This window comes from Manis javanica, chromosome 2 (assembly GCF_040802235.1).
Source record: "Manis javanica isolate MJ-LG chromosome 2, MJ_LKY, whole genome shotgun sequence".
In the NCBI taxonomy this organism is placed as follows: domain Eukaryota; kingdom Metazoa; phylum Chordata; class Mammalia; order Pholidota; family Manidae; genus Manis; species Manis javanica.
The window spans coordinates 7059982-7079785 of NC_133157.1; the positions used below are offsets into that span (position 1 = coordinate 7059982).

The following is a 19804-nucleotide window of genomic DNA, read 5'->3' on the forward strand; positions in this document are numbered from 1 at the left end:
CCGGAGGGACGGTCACGGCCACTGTTGGGGTCTTTGGAATTGTTGCTTCTCTGCTCTTTAGGGGCCGGGCTCAGAGTGCCGAGGTGGGCGGCTCTTTGAACGAGCCATAGCTAAGCGGAGGAGTTCCCCGGCGTCTTTGCGCAGTTCCTGTGAGACACGTTACTGTTTAACTTGAGGTCCCTCTTCAGTCTGCATGCCGCTTGAGCGAGCCCGTCCACTCCACTCGCCTTGACTTGAATTATAAGTGACCCCTCACCCCCAGTCTTGATTTTCATTTCAGAAATCTCTCCTGAGCTGGACTCACTACCCAACCGCGCTCTTTTGGCCGTCGACTTGGATCTCTACTTATTCAACAGACATTTATTACACGTTCTGTGTGTGCCAGGCACATTTGTCTGTGCCGTGGTGAACAGGATGGGCAAGGTTCCTGCCTTTAGGGCATTTCACAGTGTAGTGGGGGAAGCGAACTCTAACCAAATGAATATACCAACCATACTGAAAAACGTCTGAAGTTATAGGAACTTCAACAAGAAAACGGACTGATCTGGACGTCGGTGGATGTGAGAGGAGAGCTGGGGGGAGAGATTGTTCTCTGGGGTCATTCCATTGAGAACAGAAGGTGCAAAGGCTCTCTAGGGAACATGCTGAAGCATTAGAGAGTAATAAGATGGAGGCTAGGGAACAGGGCCTGGTGGCTAGAAAGGTGGGCAGGGGCCAAATCATGCCTTGTGAACCAGGTAAGAATTTCAGTCTCTTCCAAGAGCAATGGGAGGCTTTTGAAGGGTTTGGGGAGGGGTTGACATTATTACAACTGTGTATTAAAATATCCTTTGTTGGCTTTAGTGTGGAGAATGGTTTGGAAGGGAAAAAGGAAGGAGACAGGGAAATAGGGAGCCTGTTAGAAAAGTCTAGGGCAGAAATGAAGTGGATATCCTGGTGTAGCTAAGCCACGTTTCCAGATTGACCTCAACATTGGTGGAGTGTGGTTAAGGGCAGAAGGATATAATGGGTAAGAACTAGGAGTTCAGTTGCCAACTTTATACCCAGGTCCCACCACTTCCTAGCTGTGTCTTTGGTTAAGTCCCTTAACATCTTTGTGCCTCAGTTTTCTGATCTGTAAAATGGGGATAATAATAGCCCCTACCTCAGGGTTGTAGCAAGGACTAAACAAGGTCTTGGCACTGTGCCTCTTTTCCTAACACAGGCTCCCTTCCATTCTCCCATCTCACCAATACCACTGCCACCCACCAGCATCCCCATCACCTTACAAACACCTGCTTCTCTGGTCTGCCTGCCTCCCACCTCACTCTCTTTGGACTTGGTTTCATTATACAGTTCAATTTCATGGACAGCCCTGAGCCCCTTCAATGTCCTGGGTACTGTTCCAGGGCACTGGCAAAACAAGGACAAATGAGACACAGCCTTGCTCTTCAAAGAGTGCAGAGGAATCCTGTGATAAGTGGAAATCACCATGCTGTGGGTATGCACTTACCCCCTCTGAGTCTGTTTCCCCATCCTGTAGAAGGTTTGGCACCAAACACCTCTTAAAGTCCATTCAGCAAAAATATTCTAAGATTCTTACTGGACCCAGCTGCTCCGGGACAGAAGCCTTGCCTGATTATCTTTGATCCTTAGCTCACAGTGAGGAGCTTTGTACATTATAGGGGTTTGGTAGGTGCTTGCTGAGTGAATACACAAAATGATTCAGTGAACTCTTAACATTCCCCTGCCCAAAGTCATTTAATGGCCTCTCTCTGCCAACAAGATAAAGGCCTTCCTAGAAGGCATTCAGAACCCTTAGAGCCTCAGATCCCAACCCACCTCTATGAGTTGAATATCCTCTGACACAGGGAACTGCACCGCCTGGGGCTGGAAGAGTAGAGCTAGGGAGCATTTGAAGAGCTTTATCCATTTCACAAACATTCATTGTGCACCAATTAAGTGTCAGGCCCCGTGCTGTTGCTGGAGCACAGTGGTGAACAAAACCAATGGGCCTCTGCCCTCTTGGGCCTGATGTCCTAGAAGACACAGATTTAAAAACAGACCACACTGTGGGGCTTGCCTGTATCCCAGCACTGCCACTCCCAGGCTCTGGGGTCTTATGAAGGGGGAACATAGGATCTGTGGGGGCTGGAGGTCCCTAATGCAGCCCTGGGATCAGGGAAGGCTTCCTAGAGGAAGTCATATGTTAAGCCCAAATCCAAAGGAATTGTGGGAGGTGGAGGTGGGAAGACCAGAGGCATTCCCTTCCTCCTGGAGTAGTAGGAATCCTTCCCACATCTCAGCAGGCGGGGGTCCTCCAGCTTCTTGCACAGCTCCGAGTAAGTCAGCTGGTTCTGTGAATGCCTGGCTGTCAACTCTTAACAAGTTCTTCCTTCTCCTGACTCCAAGCCTACCCCACCTTACCTCTTAATTAGTAACAGTAATAGTTTAGCATAGTTTATTCATTCAATGAGTATTTATTGAATGTCCACTTTGAACCTGCCAGGTGCTTTATTTACATGCATTACCTGATTGATTCCTCACAGGAAGTATCATTATCCCTATTTTGCCAATGAGCAAATAGGCTTAGAACCGATGGCATGCCCATGGACCTCTAAGTGTCAGGCCTCAACCCCAGGTGGTTGTGCCTTCAAAATCCCTGCCCTTAACTCACTGACCCTGACTACCTCCCACTGGGCAAGGCTCACCCGAACACCTTCCCTGGGGATCCATGCAAAAGAGGGGCTTGGGCCCCACCCCGTCCTCTCCTGCAGGCTGGGCAGCCCAGGCGTCAGCCTCCATCCTTTCTGAAGCTCCAAGGGACACAATGGCAGGGTTGGCGGGGGAGGCGAGGGCGCGGGTGCCCCCCTGCCCGCTGCCCTTTGTCTTCCCGCCTGTTCCCCTCGTGCGCCCCGGGAGGCTGGGAGGTGCCTCTCGCAGGCTTCCTCCTCCCATTCTTGTGCTAATTGGGTGTCAAGCTGAGATCAGTGAGAAAGAAATCTGCCCCAGCTCGGGTTAAACTGCCGCCAAAGACGAGGGCTGAGCCCAGAATATCATTAGGCCAGGAGGAAGCAGGGCCCCCTCCTCAGGGGGGAGGGGCCAGCGCACATTCAGGCCCCTTTGAAAGTCATTTGGTCACCCCCTCCCTCGCTGCCGCCTTCTCAAAGGGCCCCTCGGAGGTATTTAACCCTCTTCCCGGGAATTGAAAGTGATACGCCAAGCACGGGCCTGGTCGGCCACTTGCCTGTCCCAAGGGCGGTAGGACCTCCGGGGACGCTTGAGGTAGGCCCCTTCCAGCCTCGCTGGGCTCAGGTTGCAGATGGGAATGCTGAGGTTCCGGGAAGGGGGCTTGCCTGTATCCCAGCACTGCCATTCCCAGGCTCTAGGGTCTTTGGAGAGATTTTGCCTCTCTAAGCCTCAGATTCCTCATCTGTGGAATGGGGATGAAGATAGTAGCTGCCTTGTGTTATGGATGTAATGAAATGCACATAAAACACTTTGCACGCAGCAGTAGGAAGTGCTCCATGGTGGCCATTATCAAGTCTAAGAAGTGTATTTGACCTTGTGGCCTGATAAAAGGCTTTCCTAGCAGAGCTGCCAGTCTCTGGAGGTATGCAAGCCTAAGTGTTGCAGGATGAGTCATTTTCATATTTTGCCTCCATCCCCTCTCCCCCCGCAATTCTCCTGCAGCCTCATTGCACTTCTTCAATCTGCCCTGCTGGCCCTTCACCTCTGGCCTTTACATTTTGCTATTCCCTGTATCTGGGACACTCTTCTCCCTCCAATTCTTGGCTAACTCTTCCTTGAAAAGCCTCTGACCATGAAACACAACATCCCCCTTTCCCCCCCTCCCCAGGGCAGCACTGGGTTGGGTGCAGTAAGCACACACTGCTGCTTTTCCTGCTAACCCCTGGCCCCCAGATGGCAGGCCTAGGGCCCGGGTCTCCATCTTGCTCACCACGGACGGCCTCCTGCCCCTGCGCAGAGTAGGCCTTAAGGATCTGCTCCACAGACGAACTCACAGTGCTTTGTGAACTGTGAAGCACTATATAAATGTCAGGAAATGTCCAATAAACAGTAGCTATTGTTAACTTTACAAGCACATATTGTGCATCTATTGCATGCATGGAGATGACTTCACGGCCACGGTTTGGGGTGACCAGAGGCCCACCAGTCCCACCCCTTCATGTAGGAGCTGTTGGGGAGCTGGTGGGGAAGTGGGAAACTTACACCTAGTCTGGGGTCTCAACACTTGAAAGTGTCTCCTTGTTTTTAGAAACTATGTGCTGAGCATGAGACCCCCTAGACTAAGATTTCCATGCACAATCTAATTTCCTGTTCACAACTATCTCAACGCAGGAATTCTTAGATCTCCACTTACCAGAGGAAACAGGTTTAGTTTGGCAAATGGATTTAACAACACAGGTCTGACTCCCGAGCTGGAGCTTTGAACCACCCACCACTCCACACTGCCTTTTGGTGATTAAGGAATGGGGTTCCTTCCCCACTGCTGAGGGCTAAAGACACAAAGCCAGGTTGTCAGCCCAGCCCAGCCTTTGGAAGCTCTATCAAAGGCCCCCCATGGAGTTCTCTGGGCTGGGTACCTGCCTGAGGGCGAGGTGGGGACTCAGCCCCTCCTTGGGCTTCCCCGGGCCCTGCACTAGGGGACCAGATAGGACTCTCCAGGCTCCACACGCCCTCCGCTGGCCACACTGGGGTACTGCAGCCACGCCAGCCACCTCAGCAGCACTCCCCCAGGACCTGACTCCAGATCTGCCCCCCTTTCCCCAAGGGAAGCACCAGACTCCTCTATTTTTCAAAGATCATTTCCCCAGGAGGCACCTATTTCTCATCCTGGCCACCCTCCACCCGAACTGTTAGCTGTCGGTCTAGGGCACAGCCCACAGTTGGCCCCACAGGCCTGTGTAGAATGGAAGCTCTGGCTTTCCCGCTGCCTTCTGCATCAGGCGGCCATGGGGCTGCGGTTTGCATTCCAGACCCCACTCTTCGTTGTGTGACCTTAGCCAAGTGAGACAGACTGTGATGAGGGTTAAATAGTGAAGTGAAGCCTCGGGGACGCACACTGCGCTGGGGTCTAGCAGACAGCTGGCTTTCCACCCACACTGCCGAGGTGGTAGCACTGTTCCAGGAAGCTTTCCTGAACTCTTCCCAAGGTGGCCCTGGGGAAATGGCACCCCAGGCAGAGGAACAGCATGAGCGAGGGTCTGGAAATGGGATCCCTGGGTTAGGGTCTTCTCTCTCACGGGCTCTTAAGGGCTACTACCTTCGGCTCTCTGACTCCTCCTGACGAGTCCCATCTAACAGATGAAGAGACTATTACTTGCCCAAAGTCACAAGCTCTTCAGTGACACAGTTGGTTTGGACTTTCAAGCTCATGCTATTAAACACCTTGCTAGACTCTGGTGGGAACTCCCCTGACCCCCGCCGCCACAGAGGGCAGGGCCTTGGCCTCTTACCTGCCTAGCCCTCAGTCCAGGGGAGTGAACGGACCAGTGCACGCAGAGGCCGGAGGGGCCAGGCAGGGGCCCTGAGCAGGCTGAGGGAGCTCAGGGGGCACGCACACAGGCTGAGGTTAACAAGGCAGTTTATTGGCCCTGGAGTATGTACGTGCTCCCTACCCCTCCTCCTGTCACAGCCAGGCCAGGACGAAGGTGGAGAAGGTGACGTGGACAGACCTACGAAGACAGAAGGGTATCGCCTGAGGACAGCCAGGCAGCCACCCAGGCGAGGACAGGTGAGCGGTGAGGTTCTCAGTGCGGCCGCCTGCTGCAGGTCAGGTCTTCCCACCCTTCTGGAGGCGCGGGCAGGGCCGAGTGACGCTCATCTCTGTGGCCAGGATCCTCTTCAACCCCTTGATGGACAGCCCCTGCTGTCCCTACCCACTCTCCTGGTTTCCTGAGTCTGGGGGCTTCTGCCCTGGTCCCATTTTCAAGCACCCTGCAGGGGGGTGCTTGTCAACCCTTCTTCTCCTGACGCAAGATCATCCTGAGGGGCCCAGTCTGTCTTAACCGGGACTAAAGGCCCTGCCGAGCCTCAAAGACGTAATGTGGACATGAGGCTTTCACAGAAAGCCTCCGGTGAGGCGGGGAGGCGGCAGTGAGTCACTTGGCAGTTTTGAGGAAGTGATGAGCACCTCAGAGTGGAGGTGCCAGACCCTGCTTGCTTTGGTCTGACGTTGCCCAGGCCCCCTCTGGCGTGGGAGGTGGGGCTCTGGATCCAGGGTCTGCTGGCCTTCGGAGGGCTAAATCACAGCTTCTCCTCGCCTGCCTGGATGCGGGTGTAGGCCTCTCGGTCCAGCAAAATGTAGCGGCCCTTTCGGGCGTCCAGGTAAAAAAGTGGGTCTTTCACGACTGCTGGATCAAAGCCCTCCTTCCGCAGCTCTGTCTTCTGTAGCTTGAAGGTCCCTGAGGGATCAGGAAAGACGGGGCGGGGAAGAGTCAGAGGGCGCAGGGCAGGGACTGAGCTCCCGGGGAACAGCCCACCAAAGCTGAGGAGGGGTAGAGGGATCTGCAAAGAGCGTGTGGGAGGAGGGGCACAGGCCTTCCATGTTGGTAAAGGAAGGCTCCGTCCATTCCATCACATCGCTTCCCAGAGCAGCCCTGGAAAAGCCATGGGAGGCCAGGTACCCGCCCCCTTTTTGCAGATGGGGAGACTGAGACCTGGAGAAGGGAAGCGGTCTGTGCACACTGGGGGACATAGGGAGGGCCGGAACTCAGTTGTCTGTGACGGCTCCCTCATCTGAGCAGGCACCGTCCAGGGGTGATTGTATTTAATCTGCACACCAAATCCAGAGGCAGGTGCCCAAAGTATTCTACGGGTTCTAAGATGCACATTTTCAGATTTAGCATCTCTCAGTTCAATTAGTTTTTTCTGAATACTGTGCAATGTAAATTATGTGTCTTTCAATCAACGGTATTAGCCCCAATGGGAGGATGAGAAGAGAGGCACATCTCCAGGCCAACGTTACATAGCTGGTAAGCGACCCCAGGTGTGACAGAGTGCCAAGAACAGTGGCTGTCTCCCTCCCTGCATGCACTGGGCCTCTGTCATGTGGCTGGGCCACTTCTCCCAGCAAGAGCTGGAGTTTTTCTCAGTGCCCCTGCTTGGTCTTATGACTTGCTTTGATCATAAAATGTGGCAGAAGCAATGTTGTGGGAATTCTGAGTTAATCCAGGCCTCAAGGGGCATCGCAGATTCCACCTCCACTGTTTTGGGGGTGCAGAGATCACTGTGTGCTCCTACAGATAAGCCACACGGAGCAGAGAAGAACCATCCCCAGAAAGGCCCCCTGGACTGGTGCTGTCCAGGAGGGTTGTCACTGGCCACATGTAGCTATGTATATTTAATTAAATTAAAAATCCAGTTTTCAGTCACATTAGCCACATGTCGCGTGCTCAGTAGCTACCCGGGCTAGTAGCAGCTGCACTGGGACGGCGCAGACACAGAACATGTCAACGAGAGAGTTCTGTTGGGCAGTGGCCACGGACCCAAGTAGCTGGTAGTCAAGACATGAATGTGGCCAGCTTAGACCCCCAGCCCCAGCAGAGTCACTGAGTGACGGTGGCTCCTTAGGACACCAGGAGAGGCCAACACAAGAACCACCCAGCTGAACTTAACCCCAAATTGATGACCCACAAATTGCAAACAGAGTGGTTGTTCTGAGCCCTAAGTAAGTCTGGGCATGTTGGTACTACAGCTAAGCCTCTCTGAAGCCTGAGGTCTGACAGCTTCTCTGCCTCTTAGACAGCAGTCACAGCAGGCACCCAGTCCTCAGGGAGCCCGCAGTCTCAGCAGACCGGCACCAGCATCCCTGCCAGACTCTCTCCACTGCTTCAGATGCCCCCAGGGTCTGCCACCTGGCAGAGGCCACATCCCTCAGGGAAGGCCTATCAGCAAGGTAGGGGCTGACATGATGATGACCACATGGGAGGTGGCCAGGCAGATGTGGCCTGAAGTTGAGCAGCCAGGGAGAGGCTGTGCAGGGGCAGAGCCTGGCAAAGACTGTAGCGGGCAGGTCTGGGCACCAGCCTCAGTGCTTCCTGCCCCGCAGAGAACCCATCAGTGGGCCACTGGACGGAAGGATGGCACCACCCTGCCACGTGAAGGGCACCCACCACTCACCTCTCGTCTAGATGAGTGACACCCCTCACTTATCTCCTGTTCCCCTTGGGGCCGCCTGCAGCCCTCCCCCACTCTCTACAGGGCTAGGTGGAAGAGGAAAATGACCAGGTCACTACCCTGTACAAGCAATTCTTGGGCTCCTACTGAACTTGATGTAGTCCAAGCCCCTCCTCAGCCCATGGGCCTGGGCTGACCCTGGCTGGCCTCTCTGTCCCCCACATGCTGTACACCCCTCCCCTGGGTCCTGCTTTGGGGACCTCCTTTCATTCCTGTAGTGCCCAAGCGCCCTCCTGTCTTAAAAGGAATGCCCCCTTTCCAGCTGGGACCACTGCAGGAGTCCTCCCTGAATGGGGATTCAGGCCTCAGCTAGAACATCACCAACTTGGGAGCTTCCCAGCCACTCCCAGCACACTTGCATTCACTTTTCTGTCAATGTTGTTTGTGGTCTGTGCTCCCTTCTGTACCTGTGGGCTCTCTAGTCTTGTGTTGCCTTCCCTACTACTAGAGAAGCTTCAAGAAAGCAAAGGTCCTGCCAGAATTCATTACCTGTGTCCCTGAGGCCTAGCGCAGTGCCTGGCCCATGGTAGATACGCAACAGTTACTTGTTCCACCAGTAGATGACCCTTCTCTCTCTGAAGGCTCAGTTTGCTTACATGTGGGGAGGTCATTTTGCCAGCTACCCAGCAAGGCTGTGGGTGAAAGTCAAATGACAGCTCCCCGGGTCTCTCCAGAAGAAACAGGAAAGGGTGCAGGCCTGAAACCTGTGAGTTGGAGCAGGGAAGGGGACAGACCTGTTTTGTGCAGCTCAGGCAGGAAGCGCAGGAAGACGGGGCGGGCATACGGGGGCAGCTCCTTCTCCAAGAGCTGTGCAAAGTGCTCCAGGTCACAGCTGCTAGTGGGGTTGGCCACAGCAGCCATTCCGGCCCGGCCCTCCATTCCTGGGGGCAGAAGGGTGAACAGTAAGGGGCTGGCAGTGCCCCCGGTGGTGATGCCCTTCACAGACGGGCACCTTGGGCCCCGCCCCCCACAGACCTGGCACCTCGACGCCATACACTGCCACGTCGGCCATGTCCAGCAGGCGGCTGAGCGTGCCCTCCACTTCGGTGGTGGACACATTCTCGCCTTTCCAGCGGAACGTGTCCCCCGTGCGGTCTCGGAAGTACAGGTAGCCCAGCTCGTCCATCACCAGCACGTCGCCTAGGGAGGGGCTGTGTGAGTCAGGGCTTGGGCTGGGTAGTCCTCACCGGACCCCAGGGATCTGTGAGATCAGAAGGGCTGGGACTGCGGGTGTCCCGGGGAGGTATCTCTGAAGGGAGGGAAGGCCCCTTCGTTGCTTTCCACCCCACCCACCCCAAAGGGGCTGCAAAGGGCCAGGGAGTGGTGCCCACCCACCAGTGAGGTAGGCCTGGTCGCCCTTCTTGAAGACATCCTTGGCGATCTTCTTATTGTTGGCGCCCTGGTTGACGTAGCCGTCGAAGCGCCGCAGGGGGTCCTGCTGGACAATGCGGCCCACCAGCTGGCCCGGCTCCCCTGGCGCAGGGAGGGCAGGGTCAGAGTTGCCCTGGTGGCCTCTTCCACCGCCCCCCCGACACCCAGATGCACCCTGCATCTTGATCTGACTTCTGTTAACACTGCTTTCTACCAAGATGCCCATTTCTCCCCTTCACCCAGGAGCCCTAACAGCAGGAAGCTTCTCTTGGCAGGTCTGGCACATGTAGGCACTCAGGTCACTGAGCAGATGGAAAGATGAACAAATAAATGAAAGGGTGGCCAAGCTCTACACGGGCAGCCCAACCAAAGCTGGTGCTTCCCGGGCCCCCAGCTCTGCTCAGAGAGCTTTGTGTTCTTTAGCACATGTGCTCTTCAGGGCACCCCCATGAAGTACTGCTGCCGTCAGCAGGTGGGGGAGCTCAGGCACAGAGCTGCGGGGCTGAGCCAGGATTAGTCCCAGGCGGCCTGGACCCAGGGTCCTCGGTGCAACAGGGAATGAACGGGCAGGAGGGGAATGGGAGCAGGAAGTGCCTGACAGCCCGAGGAGAGCTGAGGTGATGGCCACCGGTGAGAACAGGGCTCCTCACCTTCCCACCCCCGTCCCATCGCCCTGCTGGGCCAACCTGTCCCGCTCTGATTCCCCAATTCCAACCCTGGGGCAGGCTGACCTGGCTGGCAGGGAAGGCAGATGCCATCGGGCCCCCGGATTAGCTCCATGGTGTCCTCATTGACACGTACCAGCCGGATGGGGTACACAAAGGACAGGATGCGGCTGTTGAAGCCACAGGCTCCCACCTGCAAAGGCCAAGATTTGGGTCTGGGTTCTCCCACCACCAGAACGCAGTGACCCGCGGCCCCCCGAACCCCGTCCGCACCTGGCTGTCGAAGTTGCCCAGGCTGCAGTTGCACTCCGTGGCCCCATAGAACTCGGCCACCTGGGGGATGTGAAAGCGGCTGGAAAAGTCAGTCCAGATGGACTGGCGGAGCCCATTGCCGAGGGCCATGCGCACCTTGTGCTGTTTCTCCGCCTCCCGCGGCGGCTGGTTCAGGAGGTAGCGGCACAGTTCACCGATGTACTGCACGATCTGGGGGCGGGGGCGGCATGAGCCCGGCCCCTCCTCGCAACCCCTCAGACCCCACCCAGCACTCCTTTCCCGTTCTGGGCCTCAACCTCCGCATCAGAATGGAACGTTGCCCTGAATGGGCGGCTGGCCTGGTGGCTTTGTGGGAGACGGGGATGGCCAGCCCCTTCCCTCCCTGCTCACCGTGCAGTTGTACTTGACACAGTCGTCCCAGAATCGGGAGGCCGAGAATTTCTTCCGGATCACCACCGTCATGCCATGGAGCAAGCACTGCCCGATCCCCACGATGTTTCCTGAAGGCAGAGTGATGGGCGCTGGAGGCCAGAGATGGGGCACCCTCCCTCCAGAGCCCCCTTTGAAGGAGGTTTCACCTGGTCTTTCCCGTCCTGTCCTTCCAACACTAACTGAGCATATCCCTCCCCTAGTCCCCGGTGCCTGCGGGATCGAGCAACAATCCTTAGGCTGGCTCCTGGGGCCTCTGGAGCTGACCCCGAGCTCCTGCTCCCATACCTGTAAGGCTGCCATTCTGCCAGGGGGCGCCGAGCTAGCCCGCCGGCTTCTGCACCTCATATTTGCCTGCCTTGGGCACAGCTCCTGTAGGAAGCCTCCGGAGCTATCACAGGGCTCCTCCCTTGAGCCAAGTCCCTGCTCCCTGTGCCACCCCACACTCACAACACCATTTCTTATGAGAGTCAGTTGTGGGGGGGGGGTTCCCATTTTTCATCCTGTCCCAGACATACACCTAACTCTAAGTACCTTGAGGGCTGGAACTATATAAATACTCCATCTCTATCTTCTCTTGAGTCCCTAAGACCAAGTAGCAAGACCTTGTAAATGAACTGGATGGAAATTAACTGAATGGCTGGCCAGCCAGGGTGCCCTGCAAGACACGGACACACACACTGGGAGGCTGGTGTGGCCATTCTCATCCAGAGGTCCAGTCAACTGCCATGACCAGATTTGGACCCATATTTGACTCCATCTTGCCTGCTGAGAGGGGTGGGGTTCCTGAGGCTCTGGGGGAGTGGAAGCTGAGGGCGTAGGCCCAGTACTACCTGCTGAGTGGTAGAGGGGGAGGCAGTCATAGACAATGTCATCGGGCTGCATGCGGAAACCGTAGTACACCAGGGCAGCCATGCGGTAATACCTGGGAGAGCATGGTGAAGGCTCAGTGGGGCCCTGGAAAGGCATGAGAGGCCCCCAGGCCCCACTGTCCCCAGCCGTCCCCTCAGGGCACCTGCCCCTTACCTGCTGTGCACCACAATGGCGGCTTTGGGCAGCCCGGTGGTGCCTGATGTGTAGATATAGAAGAGCTTATCTGGAGAAAACAGATATGTGAGCAGCTGAGAGGGAACAGCACCGAGAGAACAGGCCGCTGAGTCAGACAGACGGATATCTGTAAGTGCGTCGTTCAACGCCCACTCCCATTTTCATTATACCTCCTCTAGGAAGCCTAATCTGATGACTCCAGACACCACTCTGCTCTAATGTCTGCATCCATTCCTTCAACAAACTTGTTCTGGACCCTTGTTCTGTGCCAGACCCAGGGAGACATCAGTGACTGCAACAGGCACAGGCCCTGCCCTGGTTGAAATCATGGCCAAGTGGCAGATGAGGACATAGGCAATTCCAGTAATGAGCACAAAGTGCTGGGAAGCACAGGGCCTGTGAAGCCCAGCGGCAGCACCTGACCAGGTTCCACTCCACGGAGGAGAGCTGAGACCAGGAAGGGCTTCCCAAAGGAGGCGATGCTAACTCACATCCTAAGGGATGGGAAGCATTAGCTGCAGGAAGGGGGTGCTGAGGCAGTTTCTGTACCATGACCATAGCTTTATTCCACCCTGCATCATGTACCAGGTACTGTCACATGACAGCTTCCGTATGAAGCTCAGCCCCAACAGGCTGGAGGTTCTGGGTCAGGAATGCCATGGGATGACTCCACGCATTACAGACCAACCACCTCGTGCTCCCTGGATGCCTGCTGAATGCCAACCCTTGGGGCACCATGATGAGGGCACCAGGCCAAACCAGCCGGAATCCCTGCCCTCAAGTAGCTTACAAAAGCACCCAGGACACAAGATCTGCCCGTGACAGAGGTTAAATGACAACAGTGAGCATTACTGAGCACTTTCACATTTTAGCTTCCCACTGTATCGTTCAATCCCCAAAGCAAATCCATAAAATAGGTACTGTTACCATCCCTAATTCGATGGTTGTGGGGCCTGAGGCTCAGGTGTTCAGGGTCATGCAAGGGAAGCAGTAGAGCCAGGGTACGACCTCAGCCCACAGTGAGCCACCGGGCAGTGCAGCAAGCTGTGGGCACGACATGGCAGGCTGGAGTTTGGAGGAAGAGATGAGAGGGTGGGGAGGCTGCCTGAAGGAGGGGGGCTGCCACAGGCGGCTTGGTGTAGGGAGAGGGTCACAGCCCAACAGGGCCTGCACTGAACAGAAGCTAGATGAATATTTGAAGGGCCCTGCCCTTGGCCCAAGCCCAGGCAAACCAGACACAGGAGGTTCTTGGGCTCCATGTGATTCTGCATGTTAGGCCTCAATGAAGCTTGTTTAACAAATCAAAGGAGCAGAGTTTGAGCCCATGTGCCAGGACTGTGTCTGGAGTTTCCATACATATCAGTTCATTCAAACTTCATACTAACTCCAGGGGTACCGTCCTTATTTTCCCAGATGGAAAAAGGGAGGTGACATGACTCACCCCAGGTCATATGGCAAGTCTGCAGAAGAACCCAGGCCTCTGTCCCCGAGGCCAGTGCTCTGTCCTTGGCCCACCTTAGACCTCCTCTGTGGGGGTGGGGGCCCACCTGTGAAGCCCTTGTCAGGGCGACTGGGCAGGTGCTTGGGGGCATCTTCCAGTAGGGGGTCCAGGTGCTCCCAGCCAGTTGGCACCATGCTGGACTCCCAGGGGCCAGAGCAGAAGAGGCTGAGTGAGGAGTCCAGGCTGGCATGGATCTCAGAGACAGCTGCAGGGAAGGCAGGGTGGATCAGCAGGCAGTTGCCAGGACCTCCACTCATGTCAGGGCTGGGCATGTTGTCAGGGGAGGCGGGCTGGGTGAAGGGAGAAGCTGAGAGTTGTAACAGCTCCCACTAGCTGCTGGCTACTACACAGTGGGCTCTTTACATGCACTCTCCTGCTCACACACTTTGGGAACCAGTAACAGCCCATTTGAGAATGGGAAGGACTGGCTCACAGCTAGAATGTGCTGGAGCTGGGACTCACGCCAGCTCTCTCTCACACCAAGGTATGCACTCTAACCCACTGTACTATGCCAGTCCGTGGGGGACAGCTAAGAAGGGAGGAGCAGCAGTCAGAGGCCAAGGCCTCCAGCAGGACCTTCTCGCAGGCTCCCCTGTGCACTACAAACGCGCAGATACTCACCTGCCTTAGACCCTGGCTGGTGCTATCCCATTCAGCCCCTCTGGCTCCTTCTTGATTGGTCCAAGCCTCCCTCCTCCATGCTGCATCCTTCCTCCTCCCCTTTTAGCCTCACATCTTAATAACCCTTCCTGTCCATTATCCCACAACCATGGTGAGAACAAACAACAGGAACATGGTGTTCAAACCCAAGGTCAAATCTGGTTGTGTGGCCGTGGGTGAGCTCCTCTCGCCACCCTGTACCTCAGTTTCCTCATCTATAAAGCTGAGATGACGATCCCTACCTCACCAGGCTTTGGGAAGATTAGAGCTGCTTTCATGAAATCAGTGCTCAAGGTGGCAGCAAATAAAACAGAAACTGCAGGACAGCAGGGAATAAATTCTTACTCCAATTTTATAGATGAAACAAATGAGGTCTAATTAGTCACAAGAATGGTTACCATTGTATGTGGGCGCTCACCTAGCATCAGCCACCTTGTTACTGCTTCAGATGATGTATCTTCTTTAAAAATGGCATAAGATGGGTACTACAGTGAGGAAACTGAGGCACAGAGATTTCTGGTCTCTTACTCTGGGTCTCTAGCTTAGTACCAGCAGAACCCAGGCTGTCTGACTCTAGAGCTTATGCCCTTAACTCAGCCGCAGAGCCTCCCCCGGGGCTGGAGTGGGGTTGTGGTCGATGCAAAGTCCCGTGGGATGCCCTGCCTGTTCCCTGCCCCTTTGGGGCTCACCTGGGGCCATCTCGCTGCCAAAGATGAGGGCCCGGGCCCTGGAGGTGGTCAGGCAGTGGCGCAGGGCATCCCTCCGGAGGTTTGTGTTGATGAGTGCTGCCTCCACGCCCACCTTGGCCATGCCCAGCCACAGGCCCACAAACTCATTGCGGTTCTCCATGAAAAGGGCAGCCACGTCACCCGAGGCCAGGCCCCGGGCCTGCAGGAAGTTGGCCACGCTGCTTGAGTAGTCATCCAGCTGGCGGAAAGTCCAGTGGGTGTCTGTGCCCTCGAAGATCAGGGCTGTCTTGTCAGGGTGGCGCCGCACCGTAGAGGCAAACAAAGTGGGCACTGTTCGCCGCTCCAGCAGGTACCGACGAACCTTGGCCTTCACCTTCAGGAGCACCATGCCGCCACTGGGTGGGAGTGAGGAAGGGAGCTTTGACTGCCAGGGTCAGGAGTGGGTGTTCCGGCAGGCCTGAGACTGCTGAGCCCCATCACCTGCAGCACTCCCTTTTCCCAGCACGTGTGTGCTGGGCACCGTTACGGGCACCAGCTCACCCACACTGCACGATAATACCAGGGACCTGGGCAGTCATTCCCTCCCCAGCAGATAGGAGGAAACTGAGGCTGTGCCGCACCGCGGCTTGCCCCAGGCTTCCCAGTGGAATGTGGCTAAACTGAGATTTGAACCTCAGTCCTCTCTGGCTCCAGAGTTCAATTCTTACTATCCTCTAAGCTCTGCTGAGTCTGCTGCTCTGTCAGAGCCTTCTGGGACTGCAGGACTCCAGGTCGAAGTTTCCACTCCTCGTTGGGGACCTCCCACAGCCCCTTACTGTACCTCTCCCACCACACTGCACAGTAAATAAAGGATGAGTTTGTGATTTCCGTTTCCCTCTCTGGGAGCCCAGCAAAGGTGGGGCTCTGTCCTGTTCATCACCTTGTCCCTGGGGCCCTGCTCAGTGCCAGGCACAGAATAGATGTTCATTAAGTGTTTGTGTAATTACTCGGCAACATTCCCATTTCCTGCCCTGCCCCTGCCACCTTTGACCCATAACCTCTCCCACTTCCCAGCCCCTGTGCCTTTGCTGATGCTGTGCCCTCTGGCTAGAATCCCCTGTGGCCACCCCCTTGAGGTACCCAAGCTACTTCTCCTCCAGAAGGCCACCTCTAATCCCCCAGTCCCTGGCCTGAAGCCATCTTCCCTTGCTCCCTTCTCCTACAGCATTCTGGGGCAGCCACTCTATACCACCTTTTGCATTCAACTCAGATTGACAAATGCTGAGCTGCCTGTTTTGGACACAGGTACTGTGCTGAGCATTCGGACACCACCATGAGCAAGACTGCCAGGGTCTCTGCCTACAAGGCACCTCCAGTTTAGGGATTTACTATATCCCCTTCTTAGCTCCCTAACCACTCTGAGCTTGGCCTGGGACTAGGTCTGCCTTGTTCCTCTATGGGCCTCACAGCCAGCCTGACACCTGGCACAGAGCAGGTGGCAGCAGGTGTTTCTGGTACAGGATATCCCTCGTAGACCACACCTGACTTTCTTTAGGGAGCAGGTTCTCCCAGACATCATGGCCCTGCTCCAGAACTCAGTGGCCTCTCTCAGACTCATGCCAACCCAGGGACAGGGCCCTTCCCATAGGATTCCTCTTCACCTTCTCACAAGCATATCCTTGGGACCCTTGCAGATGTCTTCTCAACACACCTGGTGTTTGATGTGTGTCCCAGGCCCACAAAGAGCAACAAGTTAGGGACATTCCCTGGGAGGAGACTGACCTTGGAGATGGAGAGACCAGGTAGAACTGCCGGGGAAGGATGTGGAGCAGAGGCTGCTCTTTGGGGGCTTAGGTGCCCTGTGTCAGTAGAGGCCACGGGGTCTGGTCTGGGAGATATGGGCGATTAGAAGGCCCAGTGTGTTGTGGGAGAGCAGGAAGGGCTGGCTGGACCAGGTACTCACAAGACATCGCGCCTGATGGTCTTGAAGAAGACTCGGATGAAGCGCCAGCCACCAGACCCCAGGTAGAGGAACAGCAGGGAGAACCCCACTTGAGTCCAGGGCAGTTTCAGCACCAGCCTGGAGAACAGCAGCACCCCCACTAGAGACGCCCCGAGCAGCATGGTGGCCTGTGGATACAGGGCAGTCAGTGGACCAAATGCCTGAGTCTCCTACCTCCTGGCTGAGGCAGTCAAGCTGCAGTGACTCCAAGGGGCCAACCTCTTGTAAGGTTTAGCCACACTGAGTGGGGTAGCTGAAGACAGGCCCCTTTCCCAGGGCTGGCTGGAAGGGGCAGGCTAGAAGCTTGGGACTTGAGGTGAGGAGTTCCCAGGCTGAGAGGCAGAGAATGGGTTCAAGCCCCCTAGGCCAGTCTCTTAACAAAACTCTCTGAGTGGCCTTGGGAAAGTTTCTTTCCCACTTGAAGTCTTAGTCTCTCCCTCTTTGTCATGGGTTTAGCGAGGCTGCTCTCAGAGGCCCTTCCAGCCCAAATAGGGCAGTCCGCTTTCCTGACATCCAAGGTCCCTAACCAAAATGCTTCGAGAGGGCTATTGACTTAAGCGCCTCTGGCTTGACTCCCCACCCAGTGACCCTGGAAGGGTCTGCGGATGACGAGGCCAAGCCACAGCACCCAAAGGGGCTTCCTTGGGAAGGCACCCAGCTCGATCCCAGCGCCATGCCTCTGCTGGCCCATAGAGGGCAACAGAGCAAAGGGGTTAGAGCCCAGAGGTAGGTGCCTGAGAGGTGTCCGCCCAGAGGGGAAAGGTAGTTGAGGGAGAGGAAGAGCGCCTTTCAAGGCACCCCTAACACACACACCCAGCAAGCCACTCCGATGAACCTTTTGGGACTGGGGCTTCAGGGGAGGGGAACGGCTGGCTGGGCTGAGATCAGTACTCTTACGCTCTATTCCTGGTGCTTTACAGACTTGCTCAAGGGGCAGCAGAGATGGGACTCAGTTTCTGGGTTCTCCTATTCCCAGGGAGGGTCTGAAGGTCACGATTGTGAGGTAGCCTGGGAGTCTCCAAGCCAAGGACAAGGACATGGTCTGGACCACGGGGAGCCCTTACAGACCACCTCCCCCTCCTCCACAGAAAAAGCCGGGGGGGGGACCGAACCAGCGCCCCCAGATCCAAAGCCCTCAGACCTCTGGCCTCCCAGAGTCCGCCAAGGCAGACGGCAAGAACCCGTCCCAGAAGGCTGGGGGATGGGGCGAGGAGAGGATCCCTCGGGCCTCCGTCACAGGTCACCGCGGACCGCCCTCGCCCCCAAAAAGGAAGGGTAGTAGGGCGCCCCTCGCCTGGGACCGCCACCGCCACCTCCCCCCGACTCCGCCGGGCACATTTCCCCGCCCGGGAACCTCCTACTAGCCTGGCTTTTGTGCTCACCTGGCGTCGGCCCCGCCGCGCGGCGCCGAGTCCAGATGTGGCCGGGCCGCAGTAAGCGGAGCGGGGAGCTCGTGGGGCATCAGCCGGCCCTGGGCGCGGAAAGCCGGGTCTCAGTAGCGCCTCGCCGGCTCTGCGCCCTGCATGGCCCAGCGGGCCCAGCCCGCCGCCCGGCCCCGCCCGCCCGGGCGCTCCTCCCCCGCCCGCCTCCTGCAGCCCAAACCTACTGCGCCGGCCGGCAGCACCGCCTCCCGCGCCTTCCCCGCGGCTGGCGAGCAGCAGAACCCGCGGCAGCACAGCCCCAGTGCGCGACGCCGCCCGGCCCAGCCGGCCCTGAGTGCACAATGGCCTCGGGCGGCGCCCCGCGCGGCACGCTGGGAGTTGTAGTCCGCGCTGCGCAGCCGTACGGTGCTGCGGAGACCCCCGAGCCACGAGCAGAGGAGAAGGCTCTGCTGGAGCCTCGGCGCCGCAAGTTCCCGGTGTCCGGACGTGGGGACAGCCCCCTGACCCGAATCGTTGGCGGAGAATACGGAGTCTGTGCCCTGATCGGGATAGAGTTCGACAAAGGCCTGGCACCACACCCAGAGGAGCGCTAAAAGGGCGGTCTTGGGCAGAGAGGAGAGCTGTGGCTCAATGGAAAGCCCCTTGGACTTCTAGCAGATTCTAGGATAGTGACTCAAAGGTTGTGGGTTTTCGAGTTTCACCAGAGTTGGGTTTTGGTGTGCACCTCCCACATTTCCATTTGGATGTTTTATGGCATCAGGTACTTTCTTCATAAGGTTCCAAAAACCCAAGACTGCGGACCTGAGGCTAGCACATTTGATTCTGGACAGCAATCAACTTGGCGTCGGATTTATTGCATGAAAATCCTTTCCTCTCCGTGGGCTACCCGCACACCTAGTGGTATAAAGAGCACGGAAGTTGAAACCTGTACCAAACTTTGATCACTGGTCGCCCTGGACCCTGCAGCAAATCAGTTAATCTCCAAACCTCTGACCTCATCATGCCACCTGCTGAGCCGTGGGATATCGGCCAGCCTCCCAGCCCCGTGCGGCTCTGGGACTCTGGAAACTTGGTTCCTAGATAACCAAACCTGTTGGGCATCCACAGTTGCCAACCCTTAAGTAGATTCCTTAATCCCTTTCTCCAGGGTTTTCCAATTAAAGTCTTGAAAGTGGAGGAGGGGAGTTTTCAGGGTCTATTCATAGGGATTAAAAATGAAGTTTGATCTGATAAAGTATTTGTACCTCTTTCTTCCAGAGTTTAGGGTGCATCCTTTTGGGGGACCTCGGTAAATGAAAGCACCGTGGGTGTTACATACAGGAGGCAGTGTGGTGCAGTGGTTATGGGCATGGGCATTGGCATCCAACAGACTTGGTTCAATTTATCAGCTGAATGTTCAACACCTCCATTTCTTATATATAAAAATGAGTACACACAGTGTTTACCTTACAGGGTTGCTGCGGAGAGTCACAGGGAGCATTTGAATCAGCTCTGAAGTGTTTATTATCATAGTTTACAAACTCATTGGCCACAAAACACAGGCAAAATCTACATATGAAGATTATCTCTGTATAGAGGCTTAGCACAGGGCTTAGCAAATAACAAGCTTGATAAATGTGTGTTGA

The 19804-nt window shown here is 56.1% G+C and overlaps 1 protein-coding gene across 2 annotated transcripts; it reads right to left on the bottom strand.

Annotated features, from left to right (window-relative positions):
• Positions 1–5570: 5570 nt before the first annotated feature.
• On the bottom strand, positions 5571–19289 carry SLC27A4 (solute carrier family 27 member 4). Of its 2 annotated transcripts, XM_037008061.2 has the most exons (14): positions 18404–19289; positions 18180–18268; positions 16759–16925; positions 14817–15211; positions 13514–13672; positions 11946–12015; positions 11753–11844; positions 10881–10990; positions 10491–10700; positions 10284–10410; positions 9517–9654; positions 9157–9321; positions 8916–9062; positions 5571–6407 (listed from the first exon to the last, which is right to left on the bottom strand). In XM_037008061.2, the coding sequence occupies exons 3-14, from the start codon at positions 16917–16919 to the stop codon at positions 6250–6252; spliced, it is 1932 nt and encodes a 643-aa protein (XP_036863956.2). In that variant the 5' UTR covers positions 16920–16925; positions 18180–18268; positions 18404–19289; the 3' UTR covers positions 5571–6249. The 2 variants fall into 2 exon arrangements, with proteins under 2 accessions (XP_036863956.2, XP_073079810.1); XM_073223709.1 differs by lacking the exon at positions 18404–19289 and having other exon boundaries at positions 18180–18363.
• Positions 19290–19804: the final 515 nt, after the last annotated feature.